Here is a 19628-nt window from a genome sequence, read left to right as displayed (position 1 = left end):
GAGCACAGAAGGAGAAAAAGTCAGAGGTGTTTTCTTGGAAGACTGGGGTACTTGAGGCTCTCATCTGAGTACTTTGGGTGATCCTATATTTACATTAAGATAAGCAATTGCCTATCCTAATATGAGAATAACCAAGTTATAGACATTTAACCATGAAGTAGTTTCTACCCTGAAGACCAACATGCTAGATTCAGATTCTGCTGCTCAAATTAAAAACATTTATAAGAAAAAAAATGCAGCAGCAGATAAAATTACTATTTGAAAATTCTTATTTGATTAAAGTATATTTTCTTTTTTTTTGAGACGGAGTCTTGCTCTGTCACCCAGGCTAGAGTGCAGTGGTGCGATCTCAGCTCACTGCAAGCTTCGCCTCTTGGGTTCACAACATTCTTCTGCCTCAGCCTCCAAAGTAGCTGGGACTATAGGCACCAGCCACCATGCCCGGCTAATTTTTTGTATTTTTAGTAGAGACGGGGTTTCACCGTGTTAACCAGGATGGTCTCCATCTCCTGACCTTGTGATCCGCCCACCTCAGCCTCCCGAAGTGCTGGGATTACAGGCGTGAGCCACTGCGCCTGGCCTTGATTAAAGTATACTTTCTACCCATCGCCTCTTGATACTAATGCAGAGCCCTTCACCTTTACGGCTTCAGTGGCAACTGAGGGAGGGGCCAAAGCATTGTTACCATTTTATATGAAGAAACGATGCATAGGGACTTGGAATGGTCCAAAAGAAGTCAGACAGAGAAGGCCAAAATTTGTAACCATCTTGGTTGTAAGTTCCTGACTCTTTTGTCTGCTCTATGTTTTGATGAGCTTTATTAGATTCAAGTTGGTAAGACCTGAAAAGCCCAGGAGTCCTTCCTACTTCCTCTTTCCTACACCCCCACATTGAATTCATCAACATCTAACTCTAAAATAACCCCAAATCCACCTTTCCCTTATATTCTCTCTGCTTCTAATCTGCCTTCAGTCCCATTCTTCACATGGTAGCCTTTCAAAAACTTAAATGAGATAATTTTAATCCCTTGTTGAAAACACTTGAGCGGCTTCCCACTGCGACGAGAATCAATGCCACTCCTCATCACTGCTGTGCAAAGGTGCTAGATTATCTGGCTCCGCTCGCTGGTCTGACCCACTCCCACAGACTCCCCCACCAACCAGGCTCCTGCCACAAGTCCCAACAAGCTTGTCCTATCTCAGGACTCCTGCAGCTGTTTTCTGTTTAGAAGACTCCTTATCTTTGCAGGGCTACTGGAATCTTTCTTGTCATTTAGATCCTAGTTAATATTACCTTCTCTGAGAGGTCTTCCCCGACCCTCCTGTCCTTCAATTCCCCTCTATTTTACTGCCTTGTTTTATTTTGTTTCATGGCCCTTAATCACTGGAAAGATCTTTCATACGTGTTTTTATTGTATGTCTTCCCCACCATTTGTAAAATCAAAGAGGGTAGAGATTTTGTCTGGCATAGTGGCTAAGAAGTTTTGGCAAAGAGGCCGGCCACGGTGGCTCACACCTGTAATCCCAGCACTTTGGGAGACTGAGGTGGGCGGATCACGAGGTCAGGAGATCGAGACCATCCTGGCTAACATGGTGAAACCCCGTCTCTACTAAAAATACAAAAAAATTAGCCAGGTGTGGTGGTGGGCACTTGTAGTCCCAGTTACTCAGGAGGCTGAGGCAGGAGAATGGTGTGAACCCGGGAGGTGGAGCTTGCAGTGAGCCGACATCACACCACTGCACTCCAGTCTGAGCGACAGAGCCACACTCCATCTCAAAAAAAAAAAAAAAAAAAAAAAAAAGTTTTGGCAAAGAGCAACTGCTCTCAAGTATCTATTTTATAAATGAGTAACTCTTGAATATAAGTCTCCTGGGAAGTTATAGCCTCTTTAAGTATTACCCACTCCGTAAGGCAGTTTTAAAACTTACTAATTCTGCTGGGCATGGTGGCTCACGCCTGTAATCCTAGCACTTTGGGAGGCCGAGGCGGGCGATCACCTCAGGTCGGGAGATCAAGACCAGCCTGACCAACATGGAGAAACCCCGTTTCTACTAAAAACACAAAATTAGCTGGGCGTGGTGGTGCATGCCTATAACCCCAGCTACTTGGGAGGCTGAGGCAGGAGAACTGCTTGAACCTGAGAGGCGTAAGTTGCAGTGAGCCAAGATAGTGCCATTGCACTTCAGCCTGGGCAACAAGAGCGAAACTCCGTCTCAAAATAAATAAATAAATAAATAAATAAATAAATAAAAATAAAGACCTTATTAATTCTCTCAGGACTGCCATGAGAGACCAATGCCCATTCCTGAAATTCTAGGAAAGCTAAGATGCTAGACTTTTCTTTTTCACTATCCTTAATTTGGTGTTTTGAAAATCTTTCTCACTTTTTTTTTTTTTTGAGATGGAGCCTCGCTCTGTCGCCCAGGCTGGAGTGCAGTGGCGCGATCTCGGCTCACTGCAAGCTCCGTCTCCTGGGTTCCCGCCATTCTTCTACCTCAGCCTCCCGAGTAGCTGGGACTACAGGCGCCTGCCACCGCGCCCGGCTAATTTTTTGTATTTTTAGTAGAGACGGGGTTTCACCGTGGTCTCCATCTCCTGACCTTGTGATCCACCCGCCTTGGCCTCCCAAAGTGCTGGGATTACAGGCGTGAGCCACCGCGCCCGGCCTTCTTTCTCACTTTTTAAAAGCAAATTTTTATTGATCCTGCCACAACCTCTCTAATAAATACCTTTCTTAAGGAAGGGTATTCCAATACCTAACCTTCTCAATGTCTCTAACCATGAAATGTGATGGACAAGACACCATTACCAGATGTTAACTTTTGTATCTGTGGGCAGGAAATCAGAATCTTGGTTGCCAAATTTACTTCTCCTAAGAATGGACATCTGGCGATTCTTTTTATTTTACTTATTTTGAGACAGGGTCTTGTTCTGTCACCCAGGCTGGAGTGTAATGGCATAATCTTGGCTCACTGCAACTTCTGCCTCCCAGGCTAAAGTGATCTTCCTATCTCAGCCTCCTGAGTAGCTGGGACTACAGTTGTGTGCTACCATGTCCAGCTAATTTTTTGTAGAGGTGAGTTTCACCACGTTGCCCAGGCTGATCTAGAACTACTGCATTCAAGCAATCTGCCCACCTTGGCCTCCCAAAGAGCTAGGATTACAGGCATGAGCCACCGTGCCCCACTGGAGACTTTTTAAAAGTGACTTACTGGCCGGGCGTGGTGGCTCATGCCTGTAATCCCAGCACTTTGGGAGGCCGAGGCAGGCATATCACGAGGTCAGGATATTGAGACCATCCTGACTAACATGGTGAAACTCCGTCTCTACTAAAAATACAAAAATCGGCCGGGCGTGGTGGTGGGCACCTATAGTCCCAGCTACTCGGGAGGCTGACGCAGGAGAATGGAGTGAACCCAGGGGGCGGAGCTTGCAGTGAGCCAAGATTGTGCCACTGCATTCCAGCCTGGGAGACAGAGCAAGACTCCACCTCAAAAAAAAAAAAGAAAAAAAAAAGTGACTTATTTCCTGCAGTTGACTATGGTTTTGTGTAGTTAGGAATACTATTCTTTCAAACAAACAAAAACAGAAAAACTTTTCAAATTTTAAAATGCAGCAACGAATCTTATTATCTCCCACAATCTGCCCAAAGCACTAGATACAGCAAATTCTCTCAGATAACAGGGCAGATGTGCCCTTGCAAGCTCTGCCTCCTGCTTACCTATTATGAACTAACTCAGCCATCAACTTGAGTACAGGTGTAGTACAGGCTGGATCATGGTACCAGAGCTCAATTGCCCGTTGGAGAATTGGCATATAGGATGGATATCTGTAAATGAGAAGCTAAGGAAAGATTTCTGATTCCAGAAAGGTACAGAATTTAAAAGTGTTTTTCAGCACTAGCCAAGCACAAACTTGTCAAATTACAGTTCTTTAAGTTCCTGTCTCTTGCTTGCTAATCTTAGGGTCTTTCTAACCAGAAGATACTAAAGTGATTTTGCGTTAACCTGTAAAAGGCATCTAATAATACATTTTAGTTTACATAGTGCCCTTCTTCTGAAGAGTATGATGTATTTCATATTGTTACTTATCCTTTCATCACTTCTATGGTATTATAGGGGATCAGTTCATTTCCTTTACATAACTATTAAAGAGGCAACTGGATTTGAAATAATCTGCATAAGGGTATGAAGTCAGTAAAGTCAGACTTCCTAATTTGTAAAAGTTGTTTTTTATCATTTTTTTTTTTTTTATTTTTATGTTTTCTGAGACGGAGTCTCGCTCTGTCACCCAGGCTGGAGTGCAGTGGTGTGATCTTGGCTCACTGCAAGCTCCGCCTCCCAGGTTCACACCATTCTCCTGCCTCAGCCTCCCGAGTAGCTAGGACTACAGGCGCACGCCACCACGCCCGGCTAATTTTTTGTGTTTTTTAGTAGAGACGGGGTTTCACCATCTTAGCCAGGATGGTCTTGATCTCCTGACGTCGTGATCCGCCCACCTCAGCCTCCCTAAGTGCTGGGATTACAGGCGCGAGCCACCGCGCCCGGCCTTTTAATTTTTTTTAGTAGACTGAAACATCTCTCTAAATATAGCAAAACCAACAGGTCTACAGTGGTATATAGTTCCGCAGGCATTTATATTTGAGATCCAAAAGAAAAACTGGGAGACTACCTCATTCATGTTCTAACCTCAGACAACCTTATGTCTGTCACAAGGTGGCTTCCAGGACATATATAGGCCTTCTGGGTAACTCTTCATCTTCTTTGCCTCACTACCCTCCCTTCCCCCCACACCCTCTCTGGACCCCATCACCCAATCACACTCCAGTTAAGGCATGCTGTAGTGTGCTCCTAGTTTGAGTTAGGATACATCCATTCAAAGAGCATCATGAAGCTGGTCTTGGCATTGAAAGCGAAAGCGATCCCTCTCAGGTCTCTTACTAGGCCAACTAGAGTTCGCTGTAGTAGAAGGCAAAAATGTTAAAATAGAAGACAAAACTGCAACAGTCTAATGAGGATTCCACACATGTGTCATCAAGTTCTTCCTCTCACTGTTCAACAAACACTCCTTCTCAAATATTCTGATTCAATCTCTTCTACGCTAGAATGGCATATTTTCATTATGTTTTGGAAGTTTGAAGTTTGTTAGCTTTGGAAGTTTGTTTTGCCAAGAAAATAGGTTCCTCGTTCATAGCAAAAATAGAGGCTGATAAGGTTTTTAGACATTGAAGTAATACATCACATGTAAAAAGTGAAAAAGCTTTGAGTCCACCCAGGGAGGAAAGGAGGGGAGGGAGGCAGGGAGGAAAGGCGGGGAGGGAGGGAGGGAGGGAGGAAATGAGGGGAGGGAGGGAGGAAATGAGGGGAGGGAGGGAGGAAATGAGGGGAGGGAGGGAGGGAAGGAGGGGAGAGAGAGACAAAGAGACAGAGAAACACATGGCAAAGAAACCCACTCAAAAAGTCAGAAAAAAGCAAAAAAGAAAAACAGAAGTCCCAAAGAAGAAGAGGTAGAAGAGTCATATATACCCTAATGGTTTATACCCTAAAGGAAGTCAGATGCAGGCCCTGCCAAGAGGAAGACAAAGGGGAGTCTACACAGCACCTCTCCCTTTGGGTGGGCCATCTAGATGAGACTATGTTTAATCTGTACTCTCCATTTGCAGAAAAAGAGACTGATGCTTAAAGAGGCCAAAAAACTTCCCCCAGTCATGCTGCCAGGTAGTAGGAGGGCCCAGATCAGGACTCATACATAACACCAAGACTCCAAATCCAATACTCACTCTCTCAATAAAACTTTTACTTGGGACATGAACAGCAATAAAACTACTTTAAAAATCGTACTTTGGGATTTGTCTCCAAACGTGGAGACAGAACAACAACAATATCTGGTCGTCATCAGTATGCTCAAGAAGGTTGCACATTTGGGGATCTTGACACATTTGGCAAAAACATCCCTTCTTTTAACAGTCTGCTTGTAAGCAAACAGTTCTCTCCTAAGCTGATACCACAAGCTCAGTTTTCCAGTCTGAGACTGGGTCAGTATCTTAAAAGACTACATGGGACATGACAAAGAAGTGGGTGATAGCTGTAGTCCACTACCAAGGTTGTTCTTTTGGTTAATTTTACTTGCTTTACATGAAACTAATACCATATAATGGGAACAGGGCTGATATTCACTGATATCCCTAAATCCTTGATACTGGTTGATACTCTAGCCTACAGTTGCTATATGTTCCAGAATAACCCAGGCTTTGAATGGTACCTATCTCAGACCCTAAAACACAAGTATAAAGGGGAGAGAGGTCTGGATTAAGTATTGCTTTCTGTCTACCCTGCTGATTTGTAGATGGAAAAAGAAAAGGCTAAAGATGAAAAAGGAGAGCTTTAGAATGTTAGGTAAAGCCTGGCATTTTTTCTGGCAATACCCTGGCTATCTGGTAGTTCTACCATTCAGCCTTGGTGCCCTGAGGAATACTGTAAAAAGTCCTACCAATACTAACATCCTGGTGTCTTCTGATTTTGACATAGGTCAAGAGAACAGTATGTATGAAGTAAAAAGATGAGGAAAGCAACAATCAAGAAATGACAATTCTAAGAGTTAGAAAACAAGAACTCAGAATTCCATGTATGTGGAAATTCACTGGGCATAGTGTCTCATGCCTATAATCCCAGCCACATGGGAAGCTGGGGCAGGAGGACTCTGCTTGAGCCGAGAGTTCAAGGCTTGCAGTGAGCTAGGATCATGCCACTGTACTCCAGCCTGGGCAACAGAGTCAGACTCTGTCTCTAAAAAAAAAATTAAAAATAAAAACTCATATATGTGGAAATTCTTAAACCTTCTAAATGACTCAAGTATCAAAGAAGAAATCTCAGTGGATATTAGAAATCACAAAAAACTGAATAATGAAAATGTTCCATATTAAAATCATGGATTCTGAAGATCTATTTCACAACAATGTAGAAATACTTGACATCACTGAACTGTACATGTAAAAATGGTAAAGATGGTAAACTTTGTTTTTTACCACAATTTTAAGAAAACCCAACTTGTCACTAATGAGCAGTATTAAAAATGAGAAGGGGATGTAATTAAAGATAAAACTGAGATTAAAAAGGCAGTAAGAAAACTGTAAACAACTTTATGCTAATATATTTGAAAACTCAGATAAAAAAAATCCTAAGAGCTACTTAAGCAAATACATTGTAATATAAAAATAGAAGTTTACAAATCTGGTTCTGCAATTCCAAAACCCTAGAAGTACAAGATATTAAAAAAAGCTAAGGCAGTGGATAGTTTACGGTCAAGCACAATTTTCAATCAGGGACTGCCCTAAACCAGAAGCTGATTAATTACTGGGTAAAAGACTCACTCACCTTTGCCTCCTGCTCGTTGAAACTATTGGTGCTAAACATCTGGGCCACAGCCTCAAACGCTGCTGTGAGTGGCAGCATGAACTGCTCATACTGATCTTCATCCTCTCCTGTAAAGGAAACATCGCAGGGTATAACCCCAATACCAAGAATTCAAAGCTGTGCATACATGGGAAGATGGGATGAAAGATGAGCAGACCCAGGAGAACTCAAGGGGGTCCCTTTATTATCCCAACAGGTATTGGTAGCAATTTAAGAATAACATGTATATATAGAAACAGAATTTTTAAACTAGAAGATGACAGAAATCACCTAGTCTAGGCTAGGTTTGTTGATGCTGAGCCACAGTATCAGAGATTGGTATGTGTATAAGGTACTATGTTATTTATTTATTTTGCCTTGCTGAGAATTAGCAAGTCATTGGAGAAAAGAATGAAGCTGGTGCGTGAGAACTAGATGAGACTCAAACTTCAAATGGGTACAGAGGTTTCATTCACACTCAATTTTTAAAAAAGTCATCTTTCATAAACCTAGAAGGTTTTATGTCATTTTGGTAGGATTAAATTTAAACAGCTGAAAATTAGAGTAATACCACTGAGCTTTAGTTATTAACTGACCTGAAACTGCTAATATCACCACCACTGCTACAAAAGTGATTAAGCCCTTCTGGCTCATCTGTGCTAGAAAACTGGATAATAAAAAGTCATGTTGATTGTTTCAAGTGGGTGTATACCTCCCTGTGGGGTGAAGTTATCTGGCCAACAAGATATATTTAGGAATCTCAATTCCTTTATTTAACACCCGAAGAATATGAAGAAAATTTTAAAGCCACTGCATATCGGATGAAAATTTCAGGAGCAGACTGTTACTCTCTTTCAGTTACAAGGACCTCGACAGCATGCTCTGTTCTTGGTGAAATCAGACTGTTATTTCAGATAGTTTTGTTACGTTGAAATAACAGAAAAGCCCTCCCCAACATCTAGTTTTCAGTCCTCAAATAAAAATTTAGAATAGTGCCAGATGACTTCATGAGCCACTACGATTTCTTACGGTACCTAAATCCACCATGAGGAGACGCCCCAGTGCTGTGTAGAAGGTAGTTCGACACCGCATGTCTGTCAGGTTGGACTGATTGTTAATACCCAAAAATGAAAAGTGCTCGCTCTATTGAAAAAAAGAAAACAAGTTAAAGGTAAAAACATGAGTTAGAGGCAGAATGCAAGCCAGTAATCAGAGAAGTACTGAGCCCTTTCAAGCCAACGGCTATGTAGTCATTCCTTGAGGATCTGAAGGTTTTTTTTTTTTTTTTTGAAGGCAGGCTACCGTTGTTACTATTACTAATTTATCTGCAGTATGAGTAGCAGTAGGTGACTTCACCATAACTCAGATCATGTGGATCTCAAAGAGCCATTCTGATGACAGTAAGTGTAATCTGGCAGTGTGGTGGGAATCAGGACCACAGTTTTTGCTGTAGCAATACCCAGGACCTCAATTTAAATATCTCCTTTGTGTGTCAAGAAAGTGTATGTGTGGGTGGTAGGAGGGGCAGAAAAAAAGCTAAAATCACTCACCGTGTGATTGTTCAGCATGAACTGTACCGCACTAAGCTTCACTAGCTTCCTTACACTACTGTACGTAAAGACAAAGGAAGAAGGTCAAGGAAAGTGTGAAGCAGACCGAGACTCTAAGGCAGATGGAAACTTTCCAGAATAAAGAACAGTTTACCCAAATATCTTAAAAAAAAAAAAAAAAAACTTGAGTATACCACTGCCAAATATGAAAAAATGTGTTCTCTTCTAAACACTATTTAATCAATAAGAAAACACCTATACCAAACTCCTATTTGTAAGAAAATAGATAAACCTAGCAGTTTCCCCAAACAATCATGAATATCCTAAAATGGCTTTTCTCAGTGGGTGTTCCAAGGGAGATTTAGGCCCTAAACCCCTGCCTAAGAGGCATATATTGTGTACAATTAATGAACTTCTTTCCTATTTAGAATGGTACTAGCTATATACAGTATTTGGAGAAGCGAGAAGAAAATCACTTCAATAATTTTACAGGGTTTACCCTTCTTGCAGACTCCTGATTGTGAAAAGCTGCCCTACAGCAATTCAAACTTTATAGCAGATCTAGTTCAAGTCAAGAGGAAGTATAGTCATTACTTCAATCATAAAGTTTGGAATCAGGATGTTTCTACCAACCAGCTGATGGGACAACCGAAGAAGGAGTTTGTCTCTACTAAGGATACTAAAACCTTGGTCACACAGAGTGTGTACCTATGAGATGGGGCTACTATGCACTTCCGGAACTTAGGAATAGACAGGGATAAATCTGTACTGAACTATCAGGTCGGGTGTCGGCTCATTTTTGGGGTCTGAAATTATTCCTATATTCTGCATGGGCATTGGCGTTTTTGGACTCCTAGGAAAATGGAAGCTATGTGAGTACACACTAAAGTTAAACTGAAGTGGAAAGAGCAGGAGGCCATGATTCTAAGACTGTAGCATGCCACTTTCTGTTGTGCACAGAAACTAGCTTAGAAAAGGATATCCAATGGAGAGGTCATTGAGAAGCTGTAGTGTCTTGGAGGTGATTGGTTCACAACGGCCCCAGTACTTCAAGTTGGTGATGCTGGAGGACAAAAAGAAAAAAAAAGCAGGAGACCCCTTTGATTTGCTGGTTTCCTTGAGGGCTGGGAGAAGAGAAAGTCATTCATCAAAAGTCACCACACATCTGCACCACCAATTCACAGACATCACGACCACAAAAAAAGATGGGTAGGAAATCTCTGTACTTACATTTGGTTGACTAGAAAAATTATCCTTCAGATAATCTTCACTACTTGGTTCCAAAGCTACACTGGCCCATACCCAGGCCCTTGGAATTCTGGGGCACTCCAGGGCTGATTTCTGCAGCAAGGGTAAGAGATTTCTGCGGCAGTGATAACATGCAGACGTATGCAATTCTGCACCTGCACCATCCACTGTCAGCTGCAGAATTCTAGTAGCCCTTGCTTCTGGATTCTTGGCTGGCAGAGTCCTTTAGACCCCCTTTGCTTTTTCCATCTTAAATTATTAACCAGCTCATGGATATGAGTGTTTAGGGTTGGGACAGTTGGCAGGAGGCAAAATGTCACTCTGCACACAGCCCTGGGTAATATATTTGGCTCCTAGTGTGTGCTTTGATAAATTGAGCTCCTAAAAAGGGCAAAATGTAACCGAAGGGGTATAACGTAAAAAAATAAAAAAGGGCCAATTAGGAGCTCCAACTCTGAAGACAGTTCAAACAGCAGCACTAGATTTTGGAGACTCAACACTCTTAAAGGGTGTGATGTTTTCTGGGAGGAATAAGCCCATTTTTAAGTGGGGCTTTCCCCTTCGAGGGGATAACTAGAGGAAATCAGCAACAGAAAGTGAATGCCTACGCTGGGCATCCCTGGAGCACGGCAACTGGGTGAGGGGCTGAGCAGCAATTACTGGGGTGGAGGTCTGTTTTGCTAATGACATGACAGGGTTTCACCTGTGATTCCAGAGGCTAAAGAGGAGATTCTGCAAGAACAAAATTAAATCCTTGCCTGTACAAGCCTGGAATGCTCTGGGGCCGGGCCATATCTCTAAGCACAGCTTGTCACACACTCAAATGCACAATTTTCTGACGCAAACGATCAATGCTGGAATACCAGGCACTGGCAGCACAATGCCAAGATCACATTTTACAGTTGCAACAGGATTGCAAAGGACTCTTGCTGGTGGCAAGCTGAAACACTTACATTTTTCCTATGAAGACGCTTAGGACCATGGTCTCATCATTCAAGCCCAGAACTTCTGAGAGTCGGCGGTACAGCTGGTGTTAAGAAGAGAAAGTAACCAGAACACATGAATTAGAACAATCACATCCCGGTACTATTTTTGCCCATACTCGTGGGTAAGATGTGGAAGAAAATGGACAAGACTCCTAGAGAGGACTTTACTGAAGGGATAAGCTAGTTTCTAAGTATTACTGGACAGATGCTGAGCAATCTTACTGGTCCCTTTCAATCCTGAAATTACAAAAAGACAGTCCAAATCTTCTGCTGTTCTGAATATTAATTCATGCATGGAGGCTAAGAATTGCCCATTTGTGGGAGAACAACAGATGTTTTGACTGGCCATTTGTTAAGCACTAGAGAAATGGGCCCAATTCTTTGATGAATCTCCCAGAATTTAAAAGCTAAGAGAAAACATTTGCACTGTCCTATTACCTGAAATCTGGAGGTTATGTGAACTATCAGCAACTGTTTCCCTCTATCAGCAATCGCACAAGTGAGAAGAAGTGAGAACTAAGGGAAGCCAATTAACAGGCTATTACCTTAGAGGATTTCTGCACTTGGTCCCCAATGTAGATCTTACGAAACTGTTCAAAAAAGCTCAGCATGGCCAACTCTAGCTTCTCATTACCCGCCTGGGCCAAACGAGAATCTGTTAGGTTCATCAGCTGGAGTACCCTGGAGGAAGAGGAGCAATGATTCTCTCAACAGCAGGACATCCTTGTTACTCTAGACAACCCAAGCTATCTTGACGTGGTCATATATGCCTGTACTTGGGTAGAGCAATCTCCTGCAATCAAGTTCATCTATATAAATGAGGGAGACAGGACTAGACCACGAGTTTTCCATCTTTTTTTCTCACAGAGCCATGAAAGGAATGGTGACACATGAAGGATGATGTTCACAGGTAGGTAACACTTCCACGGATTACTAGCAGAAATGCTACCTGTGACTTCATCCCTTTTCTCTGTACCCTCTCCCCAAAAGAAAGGATACGGGAATGCAAGTGAGTGAATGCAAATACAGATGTCATAATAAGTGAGTCATTTGACATTTGAGTGTGGGAATAGTTAACTATTTGTGACACACCATGAGTGAATGAGACTCCATCATTGTGTTGCTACACTCAAGCTCAGAACCAGTCTGCAAGACATTGTTTGAACTAAAATTATGACACACGCAGTACTGAACTGGGCTGCAGAATCAGAAAGCATTAGATTTCATTCTTACTTAAAGCTTTGCTCAACTCTTCAAAAAACGCCAGTGGGAAATGCTACGGAGACTTTTGTCAGGATTAAGGGACCTCTGGGCAAATGGGCATCTGATAAACAAAATGGGGGTGGAAAGAAACAAATGAGGATTTTCAGAAGATATATATATATATATTGAAGGCTGGGCGCAGTGGCTCATGCCTGTAATCCTAGCAGTCTGGGAGGCCGAGGCAGGTGGATCACCTGAGGTCAGGAGTTCGAGACCAGCCTGGCCAACATGGTGAAACCCCATCTCACTAAAAACACAAAAATTAGCCAGATGCGGTGGCATGTGCCTGTAATCATACCTACTTGAGAGGCTGAGGCAGGAGAATCGCTTGAACCTGGGAGAATCGCTCGAACCTGGGAGAACCCACGACACGGAGGCAGAGGCTTCAGTGAGCTGAGATAGCGCCACTGCACTCTGCTCTGGGTGACAGAGCGATATTCCATCTCCAAAAAAATTTTTAAAAAGTTTTGATAAAATGAGAACTGCACAGATGCAAAATAACTTGAAATGTATGGCCAAGAGGTTTGAAAGGCTGTAGGAACTCTGTAACTCCATCGCTGGTGAACTTTAAAGAACCACAGTTTCCTTTTAGACTTATTTTGGGATGGCAAAAGCAATCCATATTTTACTAACCATGAAATATTGTTCTTAAACAGACGTAACAGAGAATCTCTGCTTTAGTTTTCCTAATTCTGTGTCCATTATTTCCTTGCTGAATTACTGGTTTTGTTTTTGTTTTTGTTTTTAAAGTAAAGATCATAGGCAGAGTTATCACGGCACTTATAAAAGGCTTGAAAGCTGTGTCTCATGGGCAGTTAGCATGTTAAGATTATGTTCTGTAAGTGGAGAGGACCCTATCGGGGAGTGGAGAAGTGCCAGCGAGGTGGAGTGGAGAGCTTCTGTAGGGAGCACTTACCGACAGACAAGCTCACCATCCATGGCGTCTTGCTCATCAGTGCTGGCAAAAGAAACCCGGCCACCGATCACTGCTCCAATAATGTAAACCAGCCATGTCAGCCTTCCTACAGCAGGAGACAGACCCAGTGTCACCTCCAGTGATAGTTTCTTAAAGACATTCCTCACTCTGAACTTCCTTAATCTTAAGAACACTATGGTGAAACCATAAAGTCTTACTTTTCTTACAGAGAATGGCTACTTCTCTGCTTTGGTTAAGAGCAATGCTAAGGGGGAAATTCGTTAGGTAACCAACGTTTCTGTATCAGACAAGGCCATTATTTTTAGTGTAGTATTTCCTTAGAGTTAAAACACCCAAGCTGGGCACAGTGCTATGTTACAAACACCAGCCAGGCCTGGTGAAAAGAGGAAGCCCAGGTTACTGTCTGTACTTATCTCCCTGTTTCCCCTAGGCCTTTATTTAGTAGTCATAAACCTCTCGGCCTGGTCCCAGCTGTGCTGTGGGGCATTAAAAAGTAGACAGGAGCCAGGTGTGGTGGCACATGCCTGTAGTCCCAGCTACTTTGGGAGGCTGAGGCAGGAGGATCACTTGAGCCAAGAAGTACAAGGCCCACGTGGGCAACATAGCAAGACTTCATCTCGTAAAACAAAATCCCACTGCAGATGTGATTTCAGTTCTTCTTCCCTAGTCCCCTGAGGGATTTATTCATTCATAAAGATTTTTGTGCATATGGAGGTAACTGATGATGAAAGAATCCTTTTGCAGGGAGGTAGGAAAGAGGTGGCAATGAATGAAAGGGTACTGGACAATATCTCCTCACAGGTCTTGAGTTCCCAGCATGCTGCACACTCACCCTCCTGCACTGCAATGTCCATTGGGCTTGCGCTGGCGCTCTGTAGCAGCTCCTGGTACGACTGGGCCGACTGGTCAAACAACTGCACGAGGAGTGCACAGGTCTTCTCATACTCACAACGCCCAATGGTGGACAGCTGGTCCAACTGCTGCTGGACCAGCCCCGTATCCTCCAGAGGATCTTCCAGGCCATCTCTATTCCCAAGGGAAGAAGGAAGGCAGCGCTCTTAAAATATGACTACTGATTTCCCCATTATAGCAGCTCTCTGACTTCTTCACTTAGCCACCATTTCCGACTGTAGAGGCCTACATCCCAACATTACTTTTTCCCAAGGAAGAATGTTTAATGAGGCAGAAGGCCAATGTCTTCGCCTTAGCATCAGTCTCCCTTAGGTATATTCTGCTTGTTGGTGTCAAATCTTACAATCTGAATTCTCAACTCTTAATGTTTTTCTGCCTTAAACCTCAAAGTCCTGCCCTTCTCACCTCTCTGACCTCTTGACTCTTAGTCTTTCGCTTGTTCCTGACTATAGTAAACTATAGGATAAGTACACAGTCTTGTGTGGGAGGCCATTGTGGCTAGATGTGTCTTGGAATTCAGAACTGTTCAGATTGGAGGAAGGCAGTATGATGCTTCTACCACATCATATAAAACCCTTGATGGGCTTTGTGGCACATCAAACTCAACGTTCCTATAGCAAAACTTATGAATATTATAAATGGTCATACGAAGTAGGATTTAAAAAGAAAACTATAAATGGTCTCATACCAACTCCTGTCCAGTTTTGTAACAAGTGAATTCTAATGCCAAACTGATGAGGAAATTTCTTTTGTCACATCTTTGACTTTGGAATTGCAGACAAGGCATTGTGGACCTGTACTAGGTCTTGCTTTATCTGCCAGCTCCTAGATTTTAACATCTTGTCCACTGAGGAGCTTTTCTGTTGTTACACTGCAGTATGATAATGCCAGCAGCAGCCGCAGCAGGAGCAGCAGCAGCAGCACTAAAACTAGCTGTGTGCTTACCACGTGCTACACACTGCGCCAGGTCATACTAATTTAATCCTTGTAAGAATCTTATGAGGTAGGCCTATTATTATTTGAATTTTACAAATACAGAAATGGAGCAGCTTGCCCAAGAGTACACAGCTACTAACTGGCTATCTGGCCCCAGAGCCTACAAACATATAACCACTCCCCAACAATGCCTCACTAAAGCCAGCTGAATCCTCAGGAGTGGAAGCTATGGAGATGACAGGAGAAGGCCTGCTGGTGAACTTCATGAATACTCAGATTTTGAACTGATTCAAGTCATAAACAGTTAAGACTATAACTCACGACTATTCAATGCACTTGGGGCTAAGCAAATTAAGAATCCAACTTAAAAAGGCCCCAGACCCTTAGACTCCAAGTAAATTCTCTTGACAAACAGCCAGTGAAAAGAAGAAAGCTATCTAAACAGGGATAATTTCATTTAATATAGGTCATTTTTGAAAGGGCTTGACACTTCTTTAGCTACGGGTTTTTGGTTCAGTTAAGTCAATGTAGACAGAAACCATGTGTGAATGTAATGCAATCAGTGATCAGGGGCTTAGAATTCTTATGTGTTCTAGCTCTGGCATTATAATTGACAACTAGATTGTGTAATCTTTATCCACTTATTTCTTTAGGAGTTCACATTAAGCACCTATAAGTTACACATTATAATTCTTATCATCTATATCTTATAAATGTTTCTCACATTGAAAGAAAAACAGCGACAAGGACAAACATATGGATATACTTGGTATTCAAAGATATTGCTATGGACAGTGAAAAGGGGGAATATGAATAGAATATAAAGGTTCAAGCAACAAGACCATTCTATCAGGCTTTATGCTCTCAGGCTACTCTGCTGACAAGGAAAAAGAATCATGAACAGCAGCAGCTCCAATGAGACAACCTTCGAGTACCTTTTTGCCAATGGGGTGTCTGATCTCTAGGGAGTGTGACAATAGACCACTGGTGCGGGGATGAATGAGGCTAAGTTTCCTTACCTCAGTATGATGTGCACAGATTCCAACCGGGATGTGATGTAGGCTTTGGTGACCTCAGGAGTGTAAGTTTCCAGCATGTGGGGCTCTGTGGCTTTGACATACGGCACAGAGGCTGCCAGACGCTGCCACAGGCTCAGAAGATAGTGCACACTATTTGGAGCAAATTCCCAGTGCTAAAGAAAAGTAGAAAAGCAGAAGGCACATTTTTCATTTCTGTACACGTTAGTCCCATACTATCAACACAGAAGATAAAGACTTTTTTCTTTTTTTAAAAAAGAGGATAGACTTTTGTGGGCTTTGGTCTGTGTATGACAACTAGTTAAATGTGTTTATTAGCATTTCAGAGAGTAAGCATCTAATGAGAAGGGCTGCTCTATGCTGGCAGTGTAAGCCTTACCACAAGGAAAGCCATGTATAAGTGGGTCTCAACCATTAGTATGCATGAGAATCACCTGAAGAAATTGTTAGACACACCAAGGCTCTACCATTAGGACCTAGTGAACCAGAAATTATGGGGATAAGATTCAAGAATCTAAATTTTTTCATCAGTCTCCTAGATGACTGTGATACAAGCCATAAAATTTGAGACCCATTGTTCTATATTACACGACTAAGAAAGATAGGGCATCAACTCTCTTTTTACTCTTCTGTCTAGCTCCCTGTTCCAACCTTGGCTTTTTTGGGGTGACTATGAGGGAATTCTCTCTGGGATGAATCTAAATATTATCCTAGTAATTCCCACATTTTCCTCTCCCCACACTACTTGCACTTGTGTAAACATAAATCACAGGCCACAATAGTAACTACTCTGCAAGGCCATACTGTATTTATGGTTACCTTTGCCAAGAAAAAAAATATATTCTTACATGGTTAAAACCAACAAGCAAGAGAAGAGATTACAGTATTTAGGAAGGAAGACACACGTAATCAAAGACAAACCTGTAGGCTGGTCACTGTGAAGTTGGCTATCAATCGGATGACCTCAGGGTAGTTTTCCACCTTTACCAGTTCTCCCAGTTGATAGTTACTCTTCAATCGGGCCAGTAGTCTGCAAAACTCATGGTAATTGTTTGGGTCTGATAAACTCTGGCAATAGCAGAGGAGAAAAATAAAAATGTAAAATGTGACAACATACTTCAAGAATGATGTATACTTGAGATGGCATGGGGGAAGGGGTAAAATCTACTTTTTAACTTCTGGGCTGCAGGCCATGATTCAGAATGATACGTCTATATAATGTTCAGAAACAATTTTTTAAAAAGTCACTTTGAAAAGGGACAGTCACATTTATTATTTCATATGTTCACGGTAATAACTCCATGAGATGACATTATTAGCCTCAATGGACAGAGTTTGAAACAGAAGCCCAGGAGGATCACACTGAGGCAGTAAAGCTCATTATGGCAGAAGTGGGCACGACTTAAGACGTGACTAGCTTGTCTGCTTATTGATTGCTACCAACAAAAGGAATCTAATGAAATTTTCATTTCCACATCTGTCAAACTGATCATTAAGCAAAACTAACCAATAGTTAGCAAAGTTATACAAATGTTTCATACATTTATATCACTTACTGTAATTTATTCATATATTGTTTATATGATATAGTTATAACAAATATTACAGATATTTTAAAATCTAGTCTACCAGTATATTTAATTGTATGTTTCCTGATATGTCTTCCTCTGTTGGCATATGTGGAATAAGACTTTGTTTTGTTCACCGGTGTATCCCTGGTACAGAGTAGGTACTCAATATAATTTGTTGAATGAATGAATGAATTTTAAAAAGAGGGACAAAACTGAGTATATTTTAAAATAAACTGCTTTTTAATTTTCTTCTAGTGTAGAGAAGTGATACTTTCAAAAAAATACTGAATCACTGGGACTTCAAAAGACAAAAAGGGCAATCGAGTTATGAAATGAACATTTGAAAGAAGTATATTCCTTCCCACCTAAAAGCAGTCCTATATACTTAGGTTACCAATAAACATTTTTTAAAAATGGTAAACAAAATCAAAAAGCAAATGTTAGATTTTTTTGTTTTTGAGACAGTCTCACTGTCACCCAAGCTGGAGTGCAATGGCACGATCTCAGGTCACTGCAACCTCCGCCTCCCGCGTTCAAGCGATTCTCCTGCCTCAGCCTCCCAAGTAGCTAGGATTACAGGCACGTGCCGCCATGGCCGGCTAATTTCTTTTGTAGTTTTAGTAGAGACAGGGTTTCACTATGTTGGCAAGGCTGGTCTTGAGCTCCTGACCTCAAGTGATATGCCCACCTTGGCCTCCCAAAGTGTTGGGATTACAGGTGTGAGCCACTGTGCCTGGCGATGTTAGATTCTTAATTTCTTGGGGGAAAAATGACTAGCTTCTTCCTTATTTCCTTATAGCAAAGTGATTCTTTCCCGTAACTCCTACATTTCTGAAGCTGGAGGATGTAAGCTCCTCTTTTGGGCAAATGCTCTCAGAACTGGCCTACAAATAGAGATTCACATCAGTCTTCCCTGAAGAACAACAGTCTGAATTATTTACTGGACCTTGGGATGGATTTCCTTCTGACTCATAACAGCTGGGTGCACACTAATCCTATACATATGTAAATTCTCAGATAAACTTACTTGTGGGTTTTCCAGTATTCGTTTAACACCATCAACAAGATGAGAGAGAAACTTGGCCCTCTCTGCATTGTTAAACAGGGATCTTCTGACTGAGGCAATCTGTACCAAGCAGGATAATACCTAAATGCAGGGCAGAACCCAAACACAATGATTAAAAAGACTGTACAGTTATTTTCACCAGAAACGTTCCACCTCCTACAATATCCTTCTTTAGGATATCTGAAACAACATTATTTTAAAAAGAGAAAAGAAAAGAGCATAGATCCAACCAGACCATAGCAGCCCTTTAAATTCAGTTTGGAAATTCCTTTAGGTACAAATTCCTTTGACCACTCCAATGGCATCTTTGTTCTTGCTAAGATATATTACTTCACCCTTAAAAATATCAAGAAATTTATACTTTAAAGTTTTAGATTTAGTTTTCTTGGCTAATCTGAGCTTGACATGTAGATATTATGTGCTTATGTCAATACATGCTATAAAGAAATAAGCATATCGGCCGGGCGCGGTGGCTCACACCTGTAATCCCAGCACTTTGGGAGGCTGAGGCAGGCGGATCACAAGGTCAGGAGTTTGAGACCAGCTTAACATAGTGAAACCCCGTCTCTACTAAAAATACAAAAAATTAGCTGGGCATGGTGGCGGGCACCTATAACCCCAGGTACTTGGGAGGCTGAGGCAGGAGAATTGCTTGAAGCCAGGAGGTGGAGGCTCCAGTGAGCCGAGATTGTGCCACTGCACTCCAGCCCAGGCAACAGTGAGAGACTCCA

At 42.0% G+C, this 19628-nt stretch overlaps 1 protein-coding gene across 1 annotated transcript in view; it reads right to left on the bottom strand.

The window, feature by feature from the left end:
- The window catches only part of XPO7 (exportin 7), a 40623-nt gene that overhangs the window by 7854 nt on the left and 13141 nt on the right, over positions 1-19628 (bottom strand). Inside the window, 13 exon segments of the mRNA XM_011968770.1 lie at positions 3722-3829; positions 4870-4958; positions 7374-7480; positions 8426-8534; positions 8942-9005; positions 9924-10004; positions 11143-11216; positions 11721-11856; positions 13355-13460; positions 14208-14401; positions 16243-16415; positions 17182-17328; positions 18859-18978. Coding sequence (XP_011824160.1) covers positions 3722-3829; positions 4870-4958; positions 7374-7480; positions 8426-8534; positions 8942-9005; positions 9924-10004; positions 11143-11216; positions 11721-11856; positions 13355-13460; positions 14208-14401; positions 16243-16415; positions 17182-17328; positions 18859-18978 — 1508 coding nt within the window.

This window comes from Mandrillus leucophaeus, unplaced genomic scaffold (assembly GCF_000951045.1).
Source record: "Mandrillus leucophaeus isolate KB7577 unplaced genomic scaffold, Mleu.le_1.0 Scaffold86, whole genome shotgun sequence".
Classification (NCBI taxonomy): domain Eukaryota; kingdom Metazoa; phylum Chordata; class Mammalia; order Primates; family Cercopithecidae; genus Mandrillus; species Mandrillus leucophaeus.
This window is presented reverse-complemented; position numbering and strand designations above follow the sequence as displayed.